Source organism: Astyanax mexicanus, chromosome 14, assembly GCF_023375975.1.
Source record: "Astyanax mexicanus isolate ESR-SI-001 chromosome 14, AstMex3_surface, whole genome shotgun sequence".
NCBI classification, from domain to species: domain Eukaryota; kingdom Metazoa; phylum Chordata; class Actinopteri; order Characiformes; family Acestrorhamphidae; genus Astyanax; species Astyanax mexicanus.
In genome coordinates this window covers 37,208,360-37,232,637 of record NC_064421.1, presented here as the reverse complement: position 1 = coordinate 37,232,637, position 24,278 = coordinate 37,208,360, and the positions used below count along the sequence as shown (strand labels likewise).

General features: G+C 40.3%; 1 protein-coding gene and 1 non-coding gene across 8 annotated transcripts in view; one reads left to right on the top strand and one right to left on the bottom strand.

Moving 5' to 3' along the window:
- The first annotated feature begins 502 nt into the window (after positions 1-502).
- The window catches only part of lpin1a (lipin 1a), a 78,335-nt gene continuing 54,559 nt past the window's right edge, over positions 503-24,278 (top strand). For all 7 annotated transcript variants that reach the window (XR_007424192.1, XR_007424190.1, XR_007424191.1 and 4 more), the window contains exon 1: positions 503-583. Coding sequence is in view for 4 of the 7 variants with exons in the window: in XM_007240767.4 (XP_007240829.3) it covers positions 506-583 (78 nt within the window). In the remaining 3 variants the exon portion in view is untranslated. The remainder of the gene's footprint in view (positions 584-24,278) is intronic.
- Positions 15,759-15,830, bottom strand: trnae-uuc (transfer RNA glutamic acid (anticodon UUC)). The gene has a single exon. It is a non-coding gene; the product is annotated as a tRNA-Glu (tRNA).

The following is a 24,278-nucleotide window of genomic DNA, read 5'->3' as shown; positions in this document are numbered from 1 at the left end:
CATTACTACATCCTTCTCAAAATCAGTAGAAGGGTCACGCAAACATGTGGGCAGAAGCCATTTTAAAAAGCTTTGATTGGTTAGAACAGCGGTCAGTCAGATAAGAGTCCTGTAGCAACTGAAAAACACAGACTAATGCTTTGTATTAGTTTTTTTAGGTACTTTATAAAATACTTGCTTATAGTTTACAATAACTATAATATATAGGGCCTCACTGCACACCACTGTGGTACAGTCATATCATAAGGCTGTGAGCAGGAGCCAAAGTGCTTTGCTGTCCAAGGATCCCCTGCAAGATCTTCTCACATTTCGGTTCTGGACTCCATTCCAAGAACACGCTCTGTAAAATTAGTAAGACAACATGGGCAGGTCTGGTATATAGAGCAGTGCTGGGTTCAGCAGTAGAGCACATTAAGACAAATTACCCTTATTACACTAGAGATATTACCTCAACACCAAAGGCCTGGATTACAGAAAGGAGCTGCAGCCAACAGACGATGGAATCATGGAATCAGAGGAAGATCAAGACGGATTTACTGAGGAACTCGGGGCCTGTGAGACAAATGAGACGAGTTGGACCTGGGTAAAACACTGGGTTTACTCCTGCATGCAAATTAATGCCTGTAGTAGCATGTAACACCAGCTTAACCACTTAAAAAAGGCCCAAGAATGCATGACCAGTTTCTAACCAGACCCTTTAGGACTCATTCATTTACTAATAATAATCAGTCTCAGTTTGGGAAAAAAATGGGAAATTAATAGATTTAGTATGAAATTTATAAACACATAACCCTGTTTACAGTTTTTCCACATTGTATAAACACAAAATATGAAACTATGCACACAAATCCAAAAACATGAAGCTCATGTGTCAACATTGTGACTCCAAACTGCTAAACTCTAAACACAATTCTATATGTTCTCACTCAAATATCATTTTAAATCCCAGCTTTTCAAATCACTAAACACAAAGTGCATCATTTAGTACAGGTCCTCTGGCTGACCGAGATCAAAGGTCTGATGAACAGTGATCTGTTTTTTGCATTTTGCAACAAGTACGTTTTTGTTAGCTCTTTGTATGTGAACTGATCTTCCTCATGTTTCTCATTGTACTTACATAGGTGAAAATTACAGTTTTGCAACAAACTACATACAGTAAAAATGTCTTACACTTGTGTTGCATATACATGTAGTACTGTAATGCTATATGGGGGATCCTACACCCCACCAAACAAATATAAAGAACAGAAAGCCAACATATTTCCATGGATTTGTATGCATTTGAATTTGTACAGTGGCCTCACAAAGTCAAAATCATAACCAAATACTTCTGATAATAGTGCTCTGAATTGATCTTGTCAGTGTTTATTTGATGCTCTGAAAGAGATAAGTATATAAATAGCTGTATGTAATGTTTTGGTGGAAGGAATCAGTTTTGCTAGCGAATTGGAGTTTCAACAAAGCAGTTCATACTTTTCAGTTTGTGTTTAAAGTTTTAAGAAACTGAGCCAAGTTTATAGAAATGCATTTAAACATTTGGAAAAAAACTGTAATAAAGTACTAATGCACTGGCTTTTGGAAACAACATACTTTAATCACTTAACAATGAGAACGCCCAAAGTCTTCCCTAGCAACATTCAGCTAAATAGTTATTTAAAGGCATTCCTGTCATCCAAAATCAGGCCCGTAGCCAGGGGGGATCGAAGGGTTCGTTCATCCCCCCCATCCCCCCCCATCCCCCACAACCCCCCCTCAGCCACCCCAAATCCTTGTTATTGTTTCTCTTTAAATATTTTGTTCAGACTGTTTTACACCAATCCAGTAGGTGGCGGTAATTCCCCCATTTCTGTTCTTAGCTTGTGGAAAGAATAAGAATCAGGGGAAAGTTACTTGAGAAAATGGGTAAAAAAGAAGACAAGGAGCGAAAACGGAAGAAAACGGCGGTAACATTGTCCCAAAATGGTGACTTGTTAAAAAAAAACTTACCAAAATCGGTAAGTTGCTGAGTGCAGGGCTTCTATTTCTTTACAACTCCCCTGCGTTAAAAGTGCCGGGCTCGGCTTAGGCCAATAGTATAATTGTACATGTAACACTGGATTATTACTGTTATTATTGCGATAACTCCAAAGTCTGGATTTTAGTTGATTTTTAAGAAATGTAGGTTAAGTGACAATAACATTCAGTCACTCACTTTGCAATGCTGACGATCAAGCTAGGGTGTATTTTACTCTCAACATGCCTGTTGCTCCTAAGGCCATATATAAAATACAGTATAGAGGTGTAAAAAGGGGGTTAGCCTCTTAACACGCCCTGGCCCGCCGGCGGGCCAGAAAAATATCATATTTAATATCTGGCTGTGTTTATGAATACTTAGGTTCAATGTAGGCACCCAATATGCCATTTTAAAGCTTTTCAGTTATCTAGCCTATTTAGCCGTATCTCCTTTCAGAAAATAAACATTTAGGGCGAAATATGCCTGGTTTATGAAAGTTATGAAATATTATTTTCATATTCACGTTTTTCGTACGTCCATATTTGATCGAATGCGGACATGTTATACACCATTCGAACCGTCTGCCTCTCCGGATTACGGAACTGTGTTTAGAGTTTAAATCTGTTTGTGTTTCGCTTTGTGTTTACCTCAGGACACTCGAGACACACACCCAACCCCCTCCAGCGCTTCCCCCACACTCTAACCTTCAAAACGCAATCCAGTCACCAGTAATTCTCACATATATCCAAACAGTGCTTGAAATAATTTGAGGCAGAAAAAAATAATATCAATTTTAACGCGTTATTAAAAGCGGATTATTGGTCGCTCCACGAATCCACGCATATCTAATGAATCAGCAGACCCTCACAGACCAGACGGTATGCAAATGAGCTCTGTCAGCCAATCAGGCGCCGAGTTCAGCGAGCTGAAGGGGGGGGGGCAACGAAGTCCCAGCACAGTTATAGGAAGATTTTAATAAGACAGAACACTTCAATTTATATTATTATTAATTCATGTTTAAGTTTTAATGACCATACCGATAGTGTTCCTAATGAAGTAATTCTTATCTATTTATGTCAATAGTAGAGAGATAGACAATAAAGGACAGCAACATCAGAGACGGACAATGGAGGGCAGCAACAGAGACAATGGAACAAAGCAACAGAGACAGACAATGAAGTCACATCACAGAATCAAAATCACATCAAATTTATGTTAACAGTGGGCAACAACAGACGAACAAATAAGGACAGCAACAACAGATTCACAACAAACTTATAATAAATAAAATATGTCTAAATTAAAAGGTTTGAAGTGTGCTTGTGTATTTAGGGGGCATTGGAGTAGAGAGCCAAATGAAGTCCACTTTTGGGGGAAAAAGATCCCCCCCATCACAATGCTGGCTACGGGCCTGAAAATCCGATTCAAATGCCTTTACTCCAGCTGGCAGAAAGCAAGTTCAAGACCAGACAGGTTGCTACAGATTCTGGTACACAGCTTTATTTCAAAATACTGTGGTCTTAGGCAAGAAGTCAGCTCTTAAAAAAGTTTTTCTCTCAATTACCCATGCACTGCCATGTTTCAGTCACTTTAACCACATTCAAGCAAACATTTTACACCAAAAATATCCCCCTTACCCCAAATGCACCCAAACATCACAGAAACATGTTTGATTATGAATATTAGCTTCTTTACTTCATCAGGCAAACACCCAAACACAGAAAAACATTCTTTTTTATGTACATTCTTTTGAAGTACTGAAGGAAAGACAAAGCAAATGTAGCTAACATGTTCCTGCAAGTAATGCGGTTTGAGACGCATTGATTTACTGCTGTCTGAACAACATTAAAACTGTCTTTTTACCAATGAGATTTATTTAACCAGGAAACATTACATGACCTGGAAGGTGAACTAGTGGTCAATGTTGTGCTGCAGTGTGAAGCAGTTATGTAACTGGGGCTGTGCGGTCTAATGATCCAGTCTAAATATAGACATGGGGTCGACCCTGTGTAATCTGCCAACTAGTACAGTGTGTGAAAAATGTTCCACCTGCTGTCAGAAACACTTCATCCACAACTGCCATAGCAAATTAATATAATTCAAATGCCATTCTAAATCATTTGCCATTCATGTTTTTGGGTGAAGCATTTTAATAAATCTCAAGAATTTGACATTTGAATGTTGAAGTTTGTTGGCTTGTTTGAGGTGTCTTGTTGATATATATATATATATATATATATATATACATATATATATATATATATATATATATGTATATATATATATATATATATATATATATATATATATCAGTTTTAGAACACTGTTCTATCTTTGAACATGCAACAAAAGTGATATTTTAAAATCTCTAACACTTCTGCTGTTTAGTTATCAACCTCAGCACCACAGCTGTTTATATGGAAATTATAGAACTGTTGTATAACACACGACATCTGACTATGTTGGATAGGTTATATGGAAAAGTATATCACTATATTTTACACACTAAACACACAATATACACTAAACTGACTAATTGACTGACATTTAGTTTATCTAAACTTAATATCACAGACTTCCTCTGTCACATGGTCTTCTTTGTACTGATTAGTGCAAACAGGCTAGCCCTAGCCACCCCCATTCCTCAGTAAATGCTGCCTTGAGTTCCTGGAAATCTGAGTTCCCATTTCAGTCACGTGTAGACTGGCTTAGATGTAAAGAGCACTGAAACTCATTCAGATTCTGAGCACAGTGCTGACAAAAGCAGATATTTAGTATCAAAAACACCACAGATTGTGTTAAACTGCAGGGTTTCTTCCAATCCCTTAAACACATTAATGCTGACTGATTAATGTCACTATTAATCAGGATGTAGTTTTTGGGCCTTAAATATTATTTAATGTAATCTGTATGTTTTTTATGTTATTAAAAACTCCACAGAACAGGGTGTATTTGTTGGAGCTCAGTGATTATTTAAACCCATTAAAGCCTGATCCTGTGCTCACAAAAACAGGACTATCCAAACTTCTAAACCCTTCTGTTTTTTTTGGTTGCGGTGATTCAGTGTTCCTGTCATGAGAATGACCTTCCAGCACCGCCTGCAGCCATTCACCAACACAATCACCCAGTTAACAGAGGGAGAGGCTCTGCTGCTTTGGAATATCTTGTATTTTTCAGTAAAGGAAGGTTAACAGTCAGCACAGACCCCACTGGTTCCCTGTCACATGGTCCTCTGTGTTCTGATTGGTGCAAACAGCCCAGCCCCAGTCACTCCCCCTCCTCCATAAATTTTGTCTTGAGTTCCCTGTTTCAGTCACGTGTAAACTGGTTTGTAAGAAGCACTGATATGCATTCAGATTCTGAGCACAGAGAACTGCAGGCAACCATATAATACATACTAAGAGAACAATTTTTAAGCACAACCAACAAACAAGTTTAATTTTAAGCACACGTTTTGACCACAGAGGATGTAAGATTGTCCCTCAGCCTGAAAGTGCAAAGAAAAACAAACCACGCCTTCTAAGATATTCTTAAACAGCTTTAGTTCCTAGAAATCATTCACATGTACTCAGCGTATGCCTCTTACCTCGCTAAGTCAACTGGACAGATGGTGATGAAATTGTTATTGTTTGAGAGATATAATCAACCTCGCTAGTTCCAAAACACACACACATACACTCATCAGGCCTCTTTTCCAGGAAAAAATTCCACTTCTTCAAAACGTAGTTCAACACGTCCAACAGCATAAGCAAGACTACGCGCACACACACGTGCGCGTGCGCACACACAGAATAAGACCTTATTTCCCATTTGAGGATGTGAGGTTACTGTAGTTCATTGTTTATTTCAACAGACAAAAGCACACACCACAACACACAGTTATCTGAGACAACATCATGAATGTGCCTAATGGCCATTGGCGTAGGAAATTGGTCCCCCTACAAAAATGATATCGATTCCCTCAGCTCAGCTTTGCTATTAATGAGGAGACAGGTCACTGATCGCTGTGTGAACGAGGAATCTCTTATCGCCAATCATGGAGCCGGATCAGGGGAACGTTCCGCCTTTCAGGAGAAACAGCCAATCAGCTTGCTGTTTTTGCGGTGAGCGGAGGACAGTCAGTTTGCTGGTGGGGGGAAGCCCCTCCCCTCTCTGTGCAGGATTTTTTTTTGTTTTTTAAGTTTTTGCAGCAGGTTTTTGCTGCAGCTAATATTAAAACTAATCTGGATATACCTGCCACAGAAAAAGCAGTCAATTCACTTTGTTTAGGCTTGAGTTCAGATGCCTGTTCAGATATGTCCTGCAGTCAGCAGCTTTACTGACACAAGCTTTTGCCTCTTTGGGTGCCAGGTTTACACGCGAGGTCAGTGATGAGTGATGAATCACAACCTGAGGTCTTGTTCTGCTTACAGTAAAATTGGTCTAAATCTCTGAACCATCTTAAAAGTGTTTCATACTGCAGACAAACGGGTCCATGTTTTTTTGTGGCAACTTTTACACCTGCTATTTTGATTTGGACCAAACAAAAAATCCAAAAGGTAGATAAGAAAGCATCCTTAGTTCAGTAATTTGCAGAACTTTTCCACATTTTGTCACCTGTATTTTATTGAAATTGTAATAAACCAACACAAAGGAGCACATAATTATGAAGTTAAACGAAAATGATACATGATTTTCAAAATTTTAATTAAATAAAAATCTGAAAAGTTTGACGTGCAAAATAATTTAGTCTCAGTATAAATACACCTGCTCTGTGAAAACCTCAGTGGCTTGTTAAAGAACAAACAGAAGTTTCATGAAAACAAAAAATTCAGCCAAGTTGCCTGTGGACACTCTGGAGGGTATGCAGAAATGCACAGCTCAAATGGGAGAATCTGTCCACAGGACAACTATTAGTCATGCACTCCACAAATATGGCCTTTATGGAAGAGTGGCAAGAAAAAAATCATTTTTGTTCTTATACAGGGTGACGATGGTGGCATCCCGCATGTCTTGTAGTACAGCACCTTCACCCCAGCACATACAGAAGAGCTTGTTAAGTTTTTTGCGTAGAGCAGACTTCCCGCATTTCAGGACTTCAGCTGTTATCCCATCGCTGCCTGCCTTTTTCCTCATAGTTTGGATGAGTTTGGTATTATCTACAATGCAGGTCATTTAAAAGAAAAATGAAAAAACACAGAATTTAAGCCGTGTGTAAACTTTTGACTGGCTCTGTTTCTACCTTTGAATCATTAAGAATTACATTCTGGATTGTAGAGCATGTTTACAGCAGAGGTTTTACAACTTAATAGCTTAATGGATTAACTTGTAATTCTAATAGGGGACCCAGAGTGCAAAAATATGTTGAAATAAAGTTAATTTCTAATGCACTGAAACAACATTGATCTCCGACATCAGAATTTATTTATTTGTGCATATTGATTTAATTATGATTCAACGTATATTCATCGTCATGGTTTTATGTATTTTTTTATGTATTATTGCTATTAAACTTTGCTTACATAAAATGTGTATTTTTGTTAAAATTTTATTCTTGTAGTCCGTACTACATCCTTGTAGTGCAGAAAAGGTCATTATTATTATAATTATTGCTAATATTATTATTATTTTTATTACACAATAATAATAAAAAAAATTGTTGTGCTCAGGTTTTTCTATTTAGTCCTGCTTTAGATCACTGAATTAATTAACCCCGCCCCCCACCCCCACCCCCACCCAACAGTGAATTTTACAGCTCTAAAACTCAAAATGTTTTCAGATATACAGCTGTAGTTATAAAGATATAGCACTAAGTATTAGTTAGGTAAACCCTTAAACTTCGCTTACCGTCAGACTCTCAGCGATGGCGAAAAAAATGGTATCAATGCTGCAGGGAAAACGGCTCTCCGTAAGGGCCCCCCTCCTCACGGCTGAGTGGTGCCGCTCTACCTGAGGCATTGATAAAGTTTCTTTTAGCTAAACTAGCAGCCATCATGGGAATTGGGTCTGCAGCCGTAAGAGGAGCGAGCGCCGAAGCAGCCGGAGAGGAGAGCGCCGTGTTAGCAGGGGAAGCTAACTGAGTTAGCCGCGTAGCCAGACAACATGGGAAGGTGCATAGACCGACCGCAAACATAGACTAAGGGGAACTATTTATACTAACATGAAACAATGGACACCTGGGGGAAAGGGCGGAGCTACAAGTTACACACACATGACGAAAAAATACTGGGAAACACACTAGGAAACAGGGAAAACACAGGAAAACAGAGCAAGGGCGTGACAAACACTAATAAACTCCTACCTTAAACTTGGGGATTTGGTGCATGAGCATTTTCAAGTCCGCTCTATATAAAAAAAAAACGCTTTGACTGGTGTTCTGTTGAGTTGTGCTACCTTGTCAAACCGTGCTTCCCTAGTGTATATTTAAGGTCTCTGTAAAACATGAAATCAACCAATTCAAACCTATTGTTACTTATACAATATAGCTAATGCTAACTAGCCGGTGTAAACAGAAGCTGTAAGCTCTTTAGCTGACAGTGTCGGCTCTGCTGCAGCCCGGGTTCAGCGCTGTCTGTGGACAGTCCTGAGCCAAGGTGGGTGAGGTGGGGGCCATGGACTCCATGATTAGCTGTTTTCATGCAAGGAGGAGGTCAGGTTCCGGGTGAGGTGATGGGTAAACCTAATTCCGGTTCTTAATCTTTTTTCGCACTTTAGGCAGGATAATGTTGCCAGAACCGTTGAGGCCCTATCGAGGAACAAACATGCAAAACTCGATAAGGGATGTAAGTTCTTTTTCAAGCAGTTTATTTTTGATTATAAAGGTAAATAGCTCAAATTCTCTAATCTAAGTTAGCGTCTTAGCTCCGTGCTCACTTAACCTTTTATCATTTAAGCCTTCATTAACTGATTGTTTATCTTATTGTTAAATAAAGTAACTTATACAATTTATTGTACTATTATAGGTGCCTGCAATTATTGTGCCTTATGATTTTGTGTGTTCATTGTCCACTGTTGTGGATAAGTAGATCCTTGTAAGAGCTAGGTGCTACTGGTGGTCTGTCAAGCTGTGCTACCCATCCGATATATTCTTCTTACCACCAGTGCGCCCGCATGGACCTATTTTTTTCACGTTTTTATGATTTTGCAGTTTATCTTCATCTACAATGTTCCTGTCATTCTTGCTCTAAGTGATACATAAGTGTAAATAGCAATAAATAAATAAAATAGCAATAATAAGCATTAAAAATACAAACTACATCTAATCACATTTCATTACCTTAACTATACTTTTTGATACAATGACTTAGTTAGCTAGTTTATCCAAATGTCCTGTTAGAAGCAAGTTTCTAAAAGTGTGCTTATTTTTAAAAATACTCAAGGGTAGCACGATTGGACAGGCTAGCACAACTGGTCATAACATCGGTCTTTAAAGAAAAGTGAGGAACCACACAAGTTCACTAAACCATTTAAAATTCCCAAAATATAGTTACTAGTTATTATCATAGTTGGAAAGTAACGAATTACATTTTATCACGTTACTGTAATTAAGTAGATTTTATGAGTAATTTGTCAGTTTTAAAGTAGTTTTTAAAATAGGTAATTTTACTTTTACTCAACTACATTTTGACACAAGTAATTTACTTTGCTACATTGAGAACTCCCCGTTACTGAGTAAAAAATAAAATGCTGGGAAAAAAACAATTGTCTGAATAAAAAAAAATGCGCACAGATGCTCGAGCGTGAAATAACGAGGCAATAACTTCCTCATGAACTACAAAATATGCCCCACCAGACAGAGCTGTCAGCTTTCACATCAAACCTGAGAAAGCATGTGGTGGTAAGTTATATGTATATTCTAAATTCACTGGTTAGATGTGGATTTAATTTATAAAGACCAGTAATCTCTGTTCATATGCAGCTACACAGATTATATAATCTCCTGTATTTAGTAACATATACAGTAGAATAATCCCTTTATTAAAAATGTTACAACCTTAGCAAATTCTTTAACAAAATTCTGCCTTCAGGGCTTTCTAAAAAACAGTGAAGGTTAATGGAGATGAAAGGTGTTTGTTAATGAATTAACTAACGTGTATTAACGCCTAAATTACTAGAATATTAAATCCACTGAAAGCTGTATGAAATTAGTCTGTCTGCACGATGTTAACAGACCATTGAGGCGAATATAACCTAAATATTTTAGCTAATGATCATGGATTACATAGATCCCGTTTAGACATTAAACAACGCTAAACTAAACTGGAGACATATCAAATTGCCTAGATTAGCTAACAAGTTGCGCTACGTTACGTGCTTTACCTGCGTCCACGAACTAAAGGTGCTTACACACTGCACGCGGTATGCCACGCGGCATTCCGCTGTGCTGCCGCTCTGCTCTACGCTGGTCAGTTGCGGGTGCGTTGCGCTGCTGCTGACGCTGAGCATCTCCTGCTGATAATAGGCGGGGTTTAGTAAAACACGTCACCCCTGCGACTAGTGTTTTGGTGTGTGGTGCCGGCTACAGCATCTGTAGACATGTGGCTCTGACATTGATGGAGGCTTTGACAGTGATGGAGGCTCGGACAGTGAATTCGCTAACAGTTAAAATCAGTCGCTCGCCCATGCTTTTTGCTTGTTTGGACTACAAAATTTACCTGGTCGCGTGAGTTCACGTCACGCGTTCTCACCGTGGTACCGCTTGCCGCGAGGTCAAAGTTGAACCATGTTGAACTTTGCCCGTGGTAAGCGGTAGCGCGGTGGAGCCGTGGTTATGGGCGGGGAAACGCGCCGCTTTCCGCTCTGCTCCGCGGCAGCGACGCACCGCTCTACCGCTCTAGACACTATTGAATCCTATGGAGGTCAGCGTACCGCGCCGCACCTACCGCGTGCAGTGTGTAAGCACCTTAAGTTTACCTTTCTGAAAGTCTTGGGCTGTGTCTCAATTCAGGGTCTGCATCCTTCGAAGGACGCGGTCTATGAAGGTGTGTCCTTCGAAGGATGGGTAGGCTGCGATGGCAGTACTGAAATAGGACAGTCTACCCTACGGAGTATTTCCTGTTTCCTGTTTGAGATTCTACCCGCCACAACCAAAGTCAGAGCTGAGAAACAAGCCAGAGATTTTGATTCTAGTTTTGCTTCAGACCACAAAATACACTAAACAATACTTATAAATAAACTGAATAATACATTAAAACATACACACACACACACACACACACACATATATATATATATATATATATATATATATATATATATATATATATAGGCCTGGACAATAATTCGATATCGGTATTTGTAAGAAATGTTTCAATAACGGTGATATCCTTTTTGTGGTATATCGATATGTATTATTTACACGGACAGGCATTTTTTACTGGTGTAAGCTCGCCCCAGAGCTGAACACAGTCTCTGTAGCTGGGCTATGTCTATGCGTGATGACGTAATCACACAGGCACGTAGCCAGATAGGCTAGGCTAGGCTAGGTTAGATTTGGCTAGGCTAGGCTAGGCTAGGCTAGTCTCGGGTCCGCTCCGCTACGCATCTAAAATGCTTTGCGCTGGAGCCAAACGAAGCCGGGACGAGCGGATTCAAGGCTTGGGTAGTCTAGGTCCGCATCTGAAATGTTCTGCGCTGGAGCGGAGCGGAACTGAACCGAACCGAGCGGAGTCTAGCCTAGCCTAGCCTCGGGTCCGCTCGTTCAGGGGTCATCCGAGGGTCCGCTCGTTCAGCCACGGGTCCGCTCGTTCAGCGGTCGGGCGCGGGTCCGCTCGTTCAGCGGTCAGCCGCGGGTCCGCTCTTTCGGCCGCGGGTCCGCTCGTTCAGCGGACAGCCGCGGGTCCGCTCGTTCAGCGTTCAGCCGCGGGTCCGCTCGGATCCAGCGCGGGGGATTTTGGATGCAAAAGTAATGCCCCTGCCGCTTCCACAAGTGATTAATTGAAGGAGGGAGGTCTAATTCAGTGGTGAGAATTTGGTCCGACTTTAGAAGGTCTAATGAACTTCAGTTTGCTGCAAATTGTGCCGGAGAGTGGAGCCGACCAGCAGCGGTAACGTTAATACATCTGTTCCACCACCTCAAATAACTCCACTACATACAATATTTTCCTTATACTGACTGAAGCACTTTAGCTTATGTTGTAACTAAGTTAACTTTATGAATCCTTTAGGTGTGTTTATTTGACAGGGATATCATGTTCCTTTTATGTATATGAATACTTCTTGTATTCTGGCTGAAGCACTTTTGTAGCTTATGTTTTAACTAAGTTATTTATAATTCATAAAACCTATAGGTTTGATTATTTGACAGGGATGATATATATAGTATAGGACACAAGCCATCAAAGTGACAGGTTGACCTTTATTTGACCCCGCCCCCTCCCGCCCCCCCCTCCCGAGCGTGAAATAACGAGGCAATAACTTCCTCATGAACTACAAAATATGCCCCACCAGACAGAGCTGTCAGCTTTCACATCAAACCTGAGAAAGCATGTGGTGGTAAGTTATATGTATATTCTAAATTCACTGGTTAGATGTGGATTTAATTTATAAAGACCAGTAATCTCTGTTCATATGCAGCTACACAGATTATATAATCTCCTGTATTTAGTAACATATACAGTAGAATAATCCCTTTATTAAAAATGTTACAACCTTAGCAAATTCTTTAACAAAATTCTGCCTTCAGGGCTTTCTAAAAAACAGTGAAGGTTAATGGAGATGAAAGGTGTTTGTTAATGAATTAACTAACGTGTATTAACGCCTAAATTACTAGAATATTAAATCCACTGAAAGCTGTATGAAATTAGTCTGTCTGCACGATGTTAACAGACCATTGAGGCGAATATAACCTAAATATTTTAGCTAATGATCATGGATTACATAGATCCCGTTTAGACATTAAACAACGCTAAACTAAACTGGAGACATATCAAATTGCCTAGATTAGCTAACAAGTTGCGCTACGTTACGTGCTTTACCTGCGTCCACGAACTAAAGGTGCTTACACACTGCACGCGGTATGCCACGCGGCATTCCGCTGTGCTGCCGCTCTGCTCTACGCTGGTCAGTTGCGGGTGCGTTGCGCTGCTGCTGACGCTGAGCATCTCCTGCTGATAATAGGCGGGGTTTAGTAAAACACGTCACCCCTGCGACTAGTGTTTTGGTGTGTGGTGCCGGCTACAGCATCTGTAGACATGTGGCTCTGACATTGATGGAGGCTTTGACAGTGATGGAGGCTCGGACAGTGAATTCGCTAACAGTTAAAATCAGTCGCTCGCCCATGCTTTTTGCTTGTTTGGACTACAAAATTTACCTGGTCGCGTGAGTTCACGTCACGCGTTCTCACCGTGGTACCGCTTGCCGCGAGGTCAAAGTTGAACCATGTTGAACTTTGCCCGTGGTAAGCGGATTTGTGCCGGAGAGTGGAGCCGACCAGCAGCGGTAACGTTAATACATCTGTTCCACCACCTCAAATAACTCCACTACATACAATATTTTCCTTATACTGACTGAAGCACTTTAGCTTATGTTGTAACTAAGTTAACTTTATGAATCCTTTAGGTGTGTTTATTTGACAGGGATATCATGTTCCTTTTATGTATATGAATACTTCTTGTATTCTGGCTGAAGCACTTTTGTAGCTTATGTTTTAACTAAGTTATTTATAATTCATAAAACCTATAGGTTTGATTATTTGACAGGGATGATATATATAGTATAGGACACAAGCCATCAAAGTGACAGGTTGACCTTTATTTGACCCCGCCCCCCCCTCCCCCCTCCCCCCCCCCCCCCCCCCCCCCAAACACCTGTTCAATAAATCAATCAAAGATAATGATTAATAGTGTTTATGTGTAATAGAATATTTTCCCGCTCTTTTTGAAAATGTATGGCTGATAGTTTCCCATCCTCCCAGCTGTTCAGGCCCCCCATATTCAGATAATCAATCAATCAAGAATAATGATTAATATTGTTTATGTGTAAGAGAATATTTTCCCGCTCTTTTTGAAAATGTATGGCTGATAGTTTCCCATCCTCCCAGCTGTTCAGGCCCACCATATCCTGACAATCAATCAATCAAGAATAATAATTAATAGTGTTTATGTGTAAGAGGATATTTTCCCGCTCTTTTTGAAAATGTATTGCTGATAGTTTCCCATCCTCCCAGCTGTTCAGGCCCACCATATCCTGACAATTAATCAATCAAGAATAATGATTAATAGTGTTTATGTGTAATAGAATATTTTCCCGCTCTTTTTGAAAATGTATGGCTGATAGTTTCCCATCCTCCCAGCTGTTCAGACCCCCATATTCTGATAATCAATCAATCAAGAATAATGATTAATATTGTTTATGTGTAAGAGAATATTTTCCTGCTCTTTTGGAAAATGTATGGCTGATAGTTTCCCATCCTCCCACCTGTTCAGACCCCCCATATCCAGATAATCAATCAATCAAGAATAATGATTATTAGTGTGTAAAAGAGAATATTTTCCTGCATGAGAATACTTTTACCCACAGCCAAACCTGTTCGGAGGCCCCTCTCTCACACACACACACACACACACACACACACACACACACACACATACAGGCACGTACACGCGCACAGACATACACACACACACACAGTCACGGTCCTGCTCACACACCCGCCAGCCCCCCTTAACCAAACATTCAGTCTCTTGACTTCACACACACACACACACACACACACAGTGAGACATGTTCAGACACAAAATTATTTTATTTATCCGAGCAACCAATAAGGAATAATTACGTGTAGATACGTGTACATACGTAATATAACCACGCCCTTTATTCAATAAAAGCAGAGAGGTTACGGTACTCTACCAAACATTCAACAGGCGGTGGTGTTTCTAACGTTACACGGGTAAGAGTTTATAAGATATTGTTTAATTCAATTTATATATTTTATAAAACTATATCATTAAATAATTATTGTTTTATTTGATTTATTCCTTAGCAAAAGATCGCAAAACATGGATGCTCTTACGAACGCACCAAGAAAGCGTTTTTCTTTTATACCCAGATCGGAAATCGCAGAGTCTGAAAAAATGCGTGCTTGGCCGCTATCAGACGGTCGATTCTTTGGATTCTGTCTCCACAAAGATGTGTACCATGTTACTCTGTTTACCGGACCAACAGAGATGTTTGAAGATGCGACATGTCGAATCACTTTTCAAATAGGAGATTGGGAGTGTTTCACAAAACACTGTGAAGGATTGGTAGGAGTTATGAACTCTAGAACCGTATCGCATACAGAGTCTGAGACTTGCTATATTTCAATAGCCCCGTGCGAGTCATCAGAACTCTGTTACGGACTAAAAATCTCCAGGATTGACGGTTCAGTCGTTACTATCATGTCTATGGAAGAAGTACGCTTTGAGCCATCAAACAGTGATCAGAGTCGAACCGCCAACTCCTTCATAAAGCTAAAGTGGAATGATTGGAAAGAGAACATGAGAGAATGTTGCATAATCGTCAAGCAATTGATTAAGGATGTGTATAACATTAAGAGACTGGAGAAACTTAAGATGAGACTGAATGATTATTTTGATTCTCTCACCGACAATCCTTTCGCAGAGTATCCTAAACGTGAAATCACCATTGTGTATGTCACAGCGGAAGATCGCAAGATTTCAAACATAGCCGACACCATGCATGTCGTGCATCATCAAGCAAAATAATGATGTTATGTAGAAACTTTGTTAGTGTTTAAGAGTTATTTAATTAGTAATTTAAAAATAAATACATAAAAATACTATTCCCATACCGGGAGTCGAACCCGGGCCGCCCGGATGAAAGCCAGGAATCCTTACCGCTAGACCATATGGGGTTTCATGAAAGAGTATGTGAAATGTATGTGAAAGAGCCTGGGGCGGAGTCCAAACGTAAGCAACGCCTACCATACTATCTAACTAATAAATTAAGACCGTCTCTATCTACGAGTCATACTTGTTCTATACACGCTGCTGTGTCGGGGGTAATCCGCTGTTGAAATGACTCAAGAACTCTTAAACCTGTACTCGTACTCTCCGGTCATGGAGGGTCTTACCCCAGGATCAACCAAACCGGGTACATCGGATGAAATCGACGGATGTATCGGAACGACCATGCTCTCCATCATCCGCGCTGTCACCGGGGATCTGCTGGACAAAATCATTGAAAAGGATCTGAGAGAGCATTGCAACGGATGCGCCACCGATCACCCGAGTCAGCGACAACATTCGTGTCTGTATGATCCTGAAGACTTCTATCTGCACATCAACGCTAAAAGACTTTTGACAAAGTTGTTTAGACCTTGGTTGAAATACACCTTGGCCAGAGCTCTAAAGTTGTGCGGTATCTCACATGTACCGTCTCTGGAAAAAATCCAAGCAGCGGCTGAAACTACAGTGTGCCAACTGCGAGACGAACCTGACTTCAAGACGGCTCTGAGAGACATTAAGCATAAAACTGCGTCTATCTACAACGATACGGTGATCGAGGACATTGTTGAGTACTGGGATTTCCACAGTTCTCTGGAATCATCCGAAACGGCGCTCACATGGGTAACATCGTCTCTTCCATCCAAGCTTTCACCCATAGCCGAATAAAAGTTCGGATAACGGCTCTACTCTGCTTAAAGTTTAAGTTTTTAATGTGTATTCATACCTATATAACCGACGCATGTGTTTTGAAAATGATAGTTAAGAAACATGTTCATGTTGAAAAAACTGTAAACTGTTTGATATCTTTTTTTAATGAAAAACAAAATAATGTAAATGTGTATCATTTAACGAGGCTTTTGAGTTTGTAGTAATAAAAGCTGATTACATTCTTATTCTCTGTCCATTATTGGTGAGACCTAGCACAATGACTGAGGGCTTGTTGAAAAAGATTTATTATGACCCCTCCAACCCTGGGTCTTACGGAGGGGTTGAGAGTTTACAAAGGGCAATTTTTGAGAAAAAAGGATCGAGAGCGAATATTAAAGATGTTAAAAACTGGCTGTCTGCGCAGGACGCGTATACTCTTCACAAACCTGTTTTAGGAAAATTTAAAACAAACAGAGTGTTTGTGAAAAACATGGATGAACAATGGCAAGCCGATTTAGTGGATATGTCAAACTTGTCAAAGGATAACAAAGATATGAAATTTATGTTAACGTGTATAGATATTTTATCTAAATACGCTTGGGTACGCGTATTGCGAAACAAGACGGGCGTTGAGGTGACCGACGCTTTTAATTCTATTCTTAAGGAAGGGCGTGTTCCTAAAAAATTGCAAACGGATCAAGGAAAAGAATTTTTCAACAAAAATTTTCAAGGATTAATGAAAAAGCACAACATCGTTCACTTTGCTACGGGTACGGGTCAGAAAGCATCTGTTTGTGAAAGGTTTAATAGGACCTTGAGGAATAAAATGTGGAAATACTTTACAGCGGTTAATACGAGAAAGTACATCGATGTGGTTCAGGAATTGGTTCACTCGTACAATCATAACTACCACAGCAGCATCAAAATGAAACCTGTCGAGGTTGATGAAACAAACTCCTTCAAAGTTTTTAAAACCTTGTACGGACTGTTTCCTTCGAGAGTTAAAAAACTACGCTTCAAGTTTAAGATCGGTGACGTTGTCAGGATTTCGCGACTAAAAGCACATTTTGAAAAGGGGTATGAACAAAACTATACGGATGAATATTTTACAATTTCCGAAAGGATTCCGAGAGATCCTCCGGTATATAAACTACATGATGCCGACGGTGAAGAAATAACGGGTACGTTTTACGAACCGGAACTGCAAAAAATTATAGTCGGAAAAGACAAATCCTTTAAAATAGAAAAAATAATACAAGAAAGGATGCAAAATAGGAAAAAAATGTGTTTAGTGAAATGGGTGGGGTGGCCGGATAAATTCAACTCGTGGATCCCGGCCAAAGACATTGTGAACATAGTCAAAGAATAAGTAGATTCGTTTGTAATGACCGATTATCATAAACAGCGCATCATGGAAGAGAACGGTTTCTTTGTGACTCTCCCCAGCAACTCTTCCAATCACGTGTATCCCAACAATAAGATTTCGTGTTACACAACTAAATTTGCAAAGCCCATAGAGTTGGCGGGCGATTGGGAGGTGGCTCTCGCTGAAGTGCAATACCCCCACACGTGGTACTCTTTGAAGGATCGCGAAACCGTCTTTTTTGTCCGCTACGACGATGGAATAAATCATGAATTGTATAGCTGTCATATGAGTGAAGGGTATTACGGTGACATAGAACAAGTGGTTCGTGAAATGAATGCGACTTTAGAAAAATTAGCTTTAGACCTAACTATTGTTTATAATGCTCAGACCAACAAAATCCGCATGGAAACCAAAAAACCGTATTCGTTGAGCGTTTCCAACGGGAGATTAGGCTATATGATAGGTATGGATGACGCTACGGACCTCACTCAGAGTAACCCTGAAGCGCCCTATCTGGCCGATATTCATGCAGGATTTTACACCATGTTTGTTTATACAGACATTATTCATCATCAAAGGGTCGGCGATAGTTTTGTACCGCTACTGAGATGCGTACATATAAGCGGGAAAAACAATGAAATTGTCACAATAACTTATGACAAGCCGCATTACGTACCTGTGAGCAAGAGTCTTATCAACGATTTAGTTATAGAGGTAAAATCCGATCAGAACAAACATATTCGTTTTCTCTACGGAAAATTTGTTGCTAAACTTCATTTTAGACCCGCAAAGCATTCCTTTCGTGTTTGAACAATGATTGGTGAAAGGTACGTAGACCCTCAGATCTATGTGGACTATTATAAGCATCAAGCAGGCAACGGTCTTCCGGGGTACTATGGCTCCCCGGTGATGTACGGCTCGGGCTTAGGAGGGATCTTCAAATCACTCTTTAGAATGGCGGTACCAATTTTAAAAAGAGGAATAACGATTGCTAAACCTCATTTAAAAACCGCTGCAAAAAGTATCGTAAGCGACGTGGTAAGCAACGTCGTAAAATCTAAATCACAAAAACAAGAGGGTGACGGTCTCGCGGCATTTGCCTACAAGAACTTTAGGAGACCTCCGGGAATGCGTAAAACGATTGGGAATAAAAAAACGCAAGACGTCTGTGAAAAAGATCATATTGAAAAAACACAAACGGAGGAGCAACAAGCGCTCTCCCTCAGTCTCGGATAAACGAAGAAAGGTGAACATTTTCTAAAACCATGGCTTTACTTCACAGACTTTCAACCGAATGTACCAAGTCCGAATTAGATTTATTTACAGTGCCGTACACGCAGACTAGCGTCGAAAAGTATACTTACGTCGAAATCCCTCCTCTTTCGGCTCTGACCGATGACGGACCCTTGGAGTTTTACGTGGCAGGAAATGGTGAAGACTACCTAGATCTGAACAACACTTTTTTACACCTGAGATGTAAAATCACAAATTCTGACGGTACAGACTTGGCTAACGATTCAAAGGTGGGTGTAATAAACTATCCTATAGCGTCTCTTTTTTCACAAGTAGACGTCATGCTGGGAGATCGACTCATCAGCCAGTCGAGTAATACCTACCCCTACAGGGCAATAATGGAATTGCTTCTTAACTATAGCAAACATACCTTGGATACACAATTCACCGCAGGATTATTTTACAAAGACTCGTACGGCCACATGGACGCGACCGATCCTCAAGGACGTAACAACGGCTTCAAAATCAGGTCTTCTTACAGCCAAGAAAGTAGAATCTTTGACTTAATAGGTCATATCCACTCCGATATATTTTTTCAAGAAAAACTTTTACTGAACGGAGTTGACTTGAAAATTAAGATGATTCGAAGTAAGGACGAATTTTGCATGATGAAAGAAGGAGCCAGGGATTACACACTTAAAATACTAACGGCTTCTCTGTACGTAAAAAAAGTCTCCGTTTCCCCGGCTGTCAAGATGGGGCACGCGCAGGCTTTACTTAACGCTACGGCTAAATACCCGCTTGAAAGAGTGTGTATGAAGACTTTTAGCCTACCTGTGGGGAGTCGCGTATGCACCCAAGAGAATTTATTCCTCGGACCTCTCCCTAAAACGGTTATAATTGGTATGATTGATAATGACGCTTTTATCGGTGCATATGATAAAAATCCTTTTAACTTTAAACATAATGATGCAGAGTTTATTGCTTTGTACGTCGACGGTGTTCAGCACCCTGCAAAACCGTTTCAACCTAATTTTCAAAGCGGTAATGCCGTCCGCGAATTTCATTCGTTGGTTTTAGCTTCAGGGAAAAATCTAAAGGATCAAGCTTTGGCTATAAACCGCCAGGATTATTCTCAAGGATACACCCTTTTAGCTTTTAACCTGAGCCCGGATGATTGCGGACAACATCTATCTTTGATAAAGTCGGGAAATATGAGGTTGGAACTCAGATTCAGAAACCCTCTACCGAGAACGGTAAATCTAATTGTATACGCCAGCTTCGACTCTATGCTGGAAATCAATAATCGACGAAACGTCCTCATCGATTATCAGTAATTATGGACACCAGAGAACTTTCCGTGCTGATGAAAAGTTATCCTCCTGCGAAAAAGATATTCTACGGTGTGTTTCCTTGCGATGAACTACCCGAGAATAAGGTGGAACGCGCTCCGGCATTTTTCATCGTAAACACTCACCCCAGCTACATGCCCGGAGAACACTGGTTGGCCATATGTCTCAACGATGACGCCTCGGGAGAATTTTTTGATTCGTACGGAAATCCGCCAAACTCTGAACTCTTTCATGATTCTATTCATTCTTTTTTTAAAAAGAACTGTTGTGAAATAAAACACAACTCAAAACAAGTTCAAAGGAGTGACTCGACTTACTGCGGGCAACACTGCGTATTCTTTTTGTGTCACAGAGCTAGAGGCTATTCTTTTAATCAAATTATGTCTATGTATACGGATGATTTGAAAAGAAACGATGATATGGTTAAAGCTTTTGTAAAAAATATATATCCCAGAGTGAATAAAAAACAATTTGTGAAATGTGTTCAGTGCATAAACTAGAGTGTAGTGTGAAATAACGACTCTGTAGATGTAAATCATGTTAAAGTATATACATTTAATGAAATAAAGAATAACAAATATTTACATTGTATCATCATCATCATTTATAACATTTTTAAAGACATGCACGATTAAAAACTTATCCAAGGTGTTGAGGTAAAACGAGGAGACTTGAAAACAGGCTCAAGAGTGTCAATGCTAGAGTCAGAGTCATCGCTCTTAGAAGTTGAGCTTGGTGAGTACAAAGGATCGCCTCTTTTAATGTCCGTTATCTTACGTCGAACGCCGACGTTAGGTATAGTTGAAAAGGGAATATTCAATCCGGCTACAGTTTTTAACATCTCGATCCACCCCAAAGGTCTGCGATCATCCGACACTTTTTGAGGGGCCGTGAGGTTTTTAATCAAATCCAATACGTGTGAACCCCTGATCGTCCTTCCTTTGAAAATGAATTCACCTTTATCATTCCAGGAAGCTACGTCGCTAGATTTGGATATTTTTTCCATGATGAAAGAAGCATTTTTTCTGTTTCTTGCCGGAATGTTTCCGATTACTTCTTTGACAATTACGTCTTCGGACGCACCGCGATCCACATCGGTCTCCGGTATTGTTTTATTGTTAGAGTCTACGGGCAGGGACAGAGTTAATTGAACCGTTTCCTCATCTCCTTGTTTGACGATGTTTAGGAATCTTTGCAAGACCGAGGCATAAAGTTTGGCCTTTTCGTAAGGCATCAAATCAGACCTATTCAGAATATGTCTCATGGTAGCATCCAGATCATTTTCCACCGTCTGTCTAACATTAGGTTTTCCGCTCGACACAGAATTAATCTTATCAAGTTGCTGCTGAGGTACCAGATACATTTTCACAGCGTTTTCCATGCTATTTCTGACGGGCCGCTATTAAGCTGCTGATGAAGGGTACCGCGACGCTTAGCAAAGGTAGAAGAAAACCTCCGGATTGATTAATAGTATTTCTTTTAACCTTTACAGATTTTCTTTTATCGGCAAAAAGTTTAATCGCTTTTTTCTGTCTTTTCAGTCGAGCGTACTGTTGAGCCGTTAAAGGAATGCGTCCTCTCAGTAGATTTAATGCTATTTCACAAATGGCTAGTACGAGGTCTGTGGGAGCTTGACGCAGTATAAGTTTCCTTTCTCGAGGCGATGCCTGATGTAGCGATTTCAAAACCTGATAATTTCTCTTTAACCGATCGGACATTATGCGAAAACCTTTTTCTTCGGTACGTACACCGCAGGAACCTCCTGTAAAAACAAACCCGATCTGAGTCTAAGATCTTCTGGCGTTGAAGCTTTCAAGTCTACTAATAAATACCCATAGGGTCTAGAGGTAGCGTCTTGAAAGCATTCTAAAAAGTACTTGCTGTTACGGGGGTACATCTGACGCGCCAACACGTTGATCTGTAGCTTATCTCTAGGATTTTTAAAAAGCACCATGTAATTGGTATTTAAATTTATAGTTCTGCTACTTCTCCCTTGAAAAAACAAATTTTGAACCAAATAGATCACGCTGAGGTTTCTATGGTGGGTATATTTTGTAAAAGCCTTTTCTACTTCCTCACTCTTGCTAGCGGACTCCATCAAATCATCAATCACCAACAAGTTTGTTTTGTGCGGAGGGAAAAGTTCATCGTCGCACAATGATTCGGGTATACCTTGAACAAAATAAATGTTTAGTTTGTCCATCAACTCGTCGTAGAGGGGTTGCCAGCAAGTGTAACACCATACAATCCGGTCCGGAATTTTAGACATTGAGTCCGTACAATTTTCAAGTAACATTTTGATGAAAAAAGATTTTCCGCTATTGCTGGGTCCACAAACTATACAAGAAAAAGGAAGTTGAAGTCTAGCATCGAACGAGTTAGGTACGGCCATTATTTTTTCAGCAAAGTAAATGTTTAATATCCGTAAGGAATTGTGGCGCTATCCGGTAATAGAACGCGTTTATCGTACACTACTCGGAAACGTTTAGTTTGTGATTTGTTTTTCAAGTGAAAACCTCTTTTATCTCTGACGATTTGATTGTTGGACGTCATAATTTCGTCGGTACAGTCGGGGCTTTTCACACTTTTGTCAACCAGATCTATCAAAGAGCTCAGATTCACAATTTTGGCGTTGGTATAGTTTAACGTTATACCCTTTACCTTCATTACAGTCTTCCCATAACGAGTTCGATAACCGTAGGACTTTGGTCCAGAGCTGACAAATTCCACAATATGATCTCCGTGATCCAATTCACTCGTTAACTCGCCTAAGTAATCGCCTGGGGGGGCATCCAATCGCCATCTTTACTTTTGAAAATGACAGAGTCTGTATCCGTATAGAGACATCTTTGTTGCAGACCATCTATCAGCTTGTACAGCTCGAGTCTAGCGTAAGCGGTAGTGAATATGCCGATAAACACGTTAGCTTTACTCGGTTTGATGAATCTGGTGTCTGCGTAACGCCACTGAACCAGCGCCATCTGAGGGTTCGGAAAAGAAAAGTGACTTACGTCGTACGTGTCCGAGAACATGAACTCTAGAAATTGGTTGGGATCGCTGATTAGACAAGTATTAATCCTATCAGACCTCTGACACATTTTACCCCACAAAGAATTCAACGCCAACTTTGCCACAGATCTCTTGGCCTGGTTAACCTCTATGCGAGACGGATCGAGTTCTATGCCTTCGTTTTCCTTGTACCTTTTAACGTATTCTTTTTGATCAGATTCGTCCTTTACCCAAGACGGGTAACCTGAGCTCTCCTGTTTTGTCTTGAGAAACCTGTTGATGTATCCGGCAAACAAATCATGCGTCTGTTTAGGAAAGTGCCAGATTTCGAAAACTTTCAACACTCTGTAGCCTTTTTCGAGAGCCTTCATAACCTCCACGCTACACCAACTACCCGTAAGAGCCCTCTCCTCGTCAGCATGTTTACAACATTGCTGCTGTTGTAACTCGGCACACACCCTACACAGAGGGAACAAAAGCTTGTTTTTCACCCTATAAGGGAGAACGGGGGCCCAAAGACCCCTAGGGGGTAAAATTTTTATTCTGAAGAGGCCGAAATAATTTTCCAACGGTTCAAAATCGCGGAAAATGATGGTTGGGTGACCTACGGGGTAGTTTTTTGTCTTGTTTACGTAGGGGTATAACGATGTAAAATCGTAATAATCGATTCTCTCTCCGGGTTGAGCTACGTAATGTAAATGTAACGCGTTTGTACGGCCGCCAAAAAGAGCTTGTCTCGGTTTCAA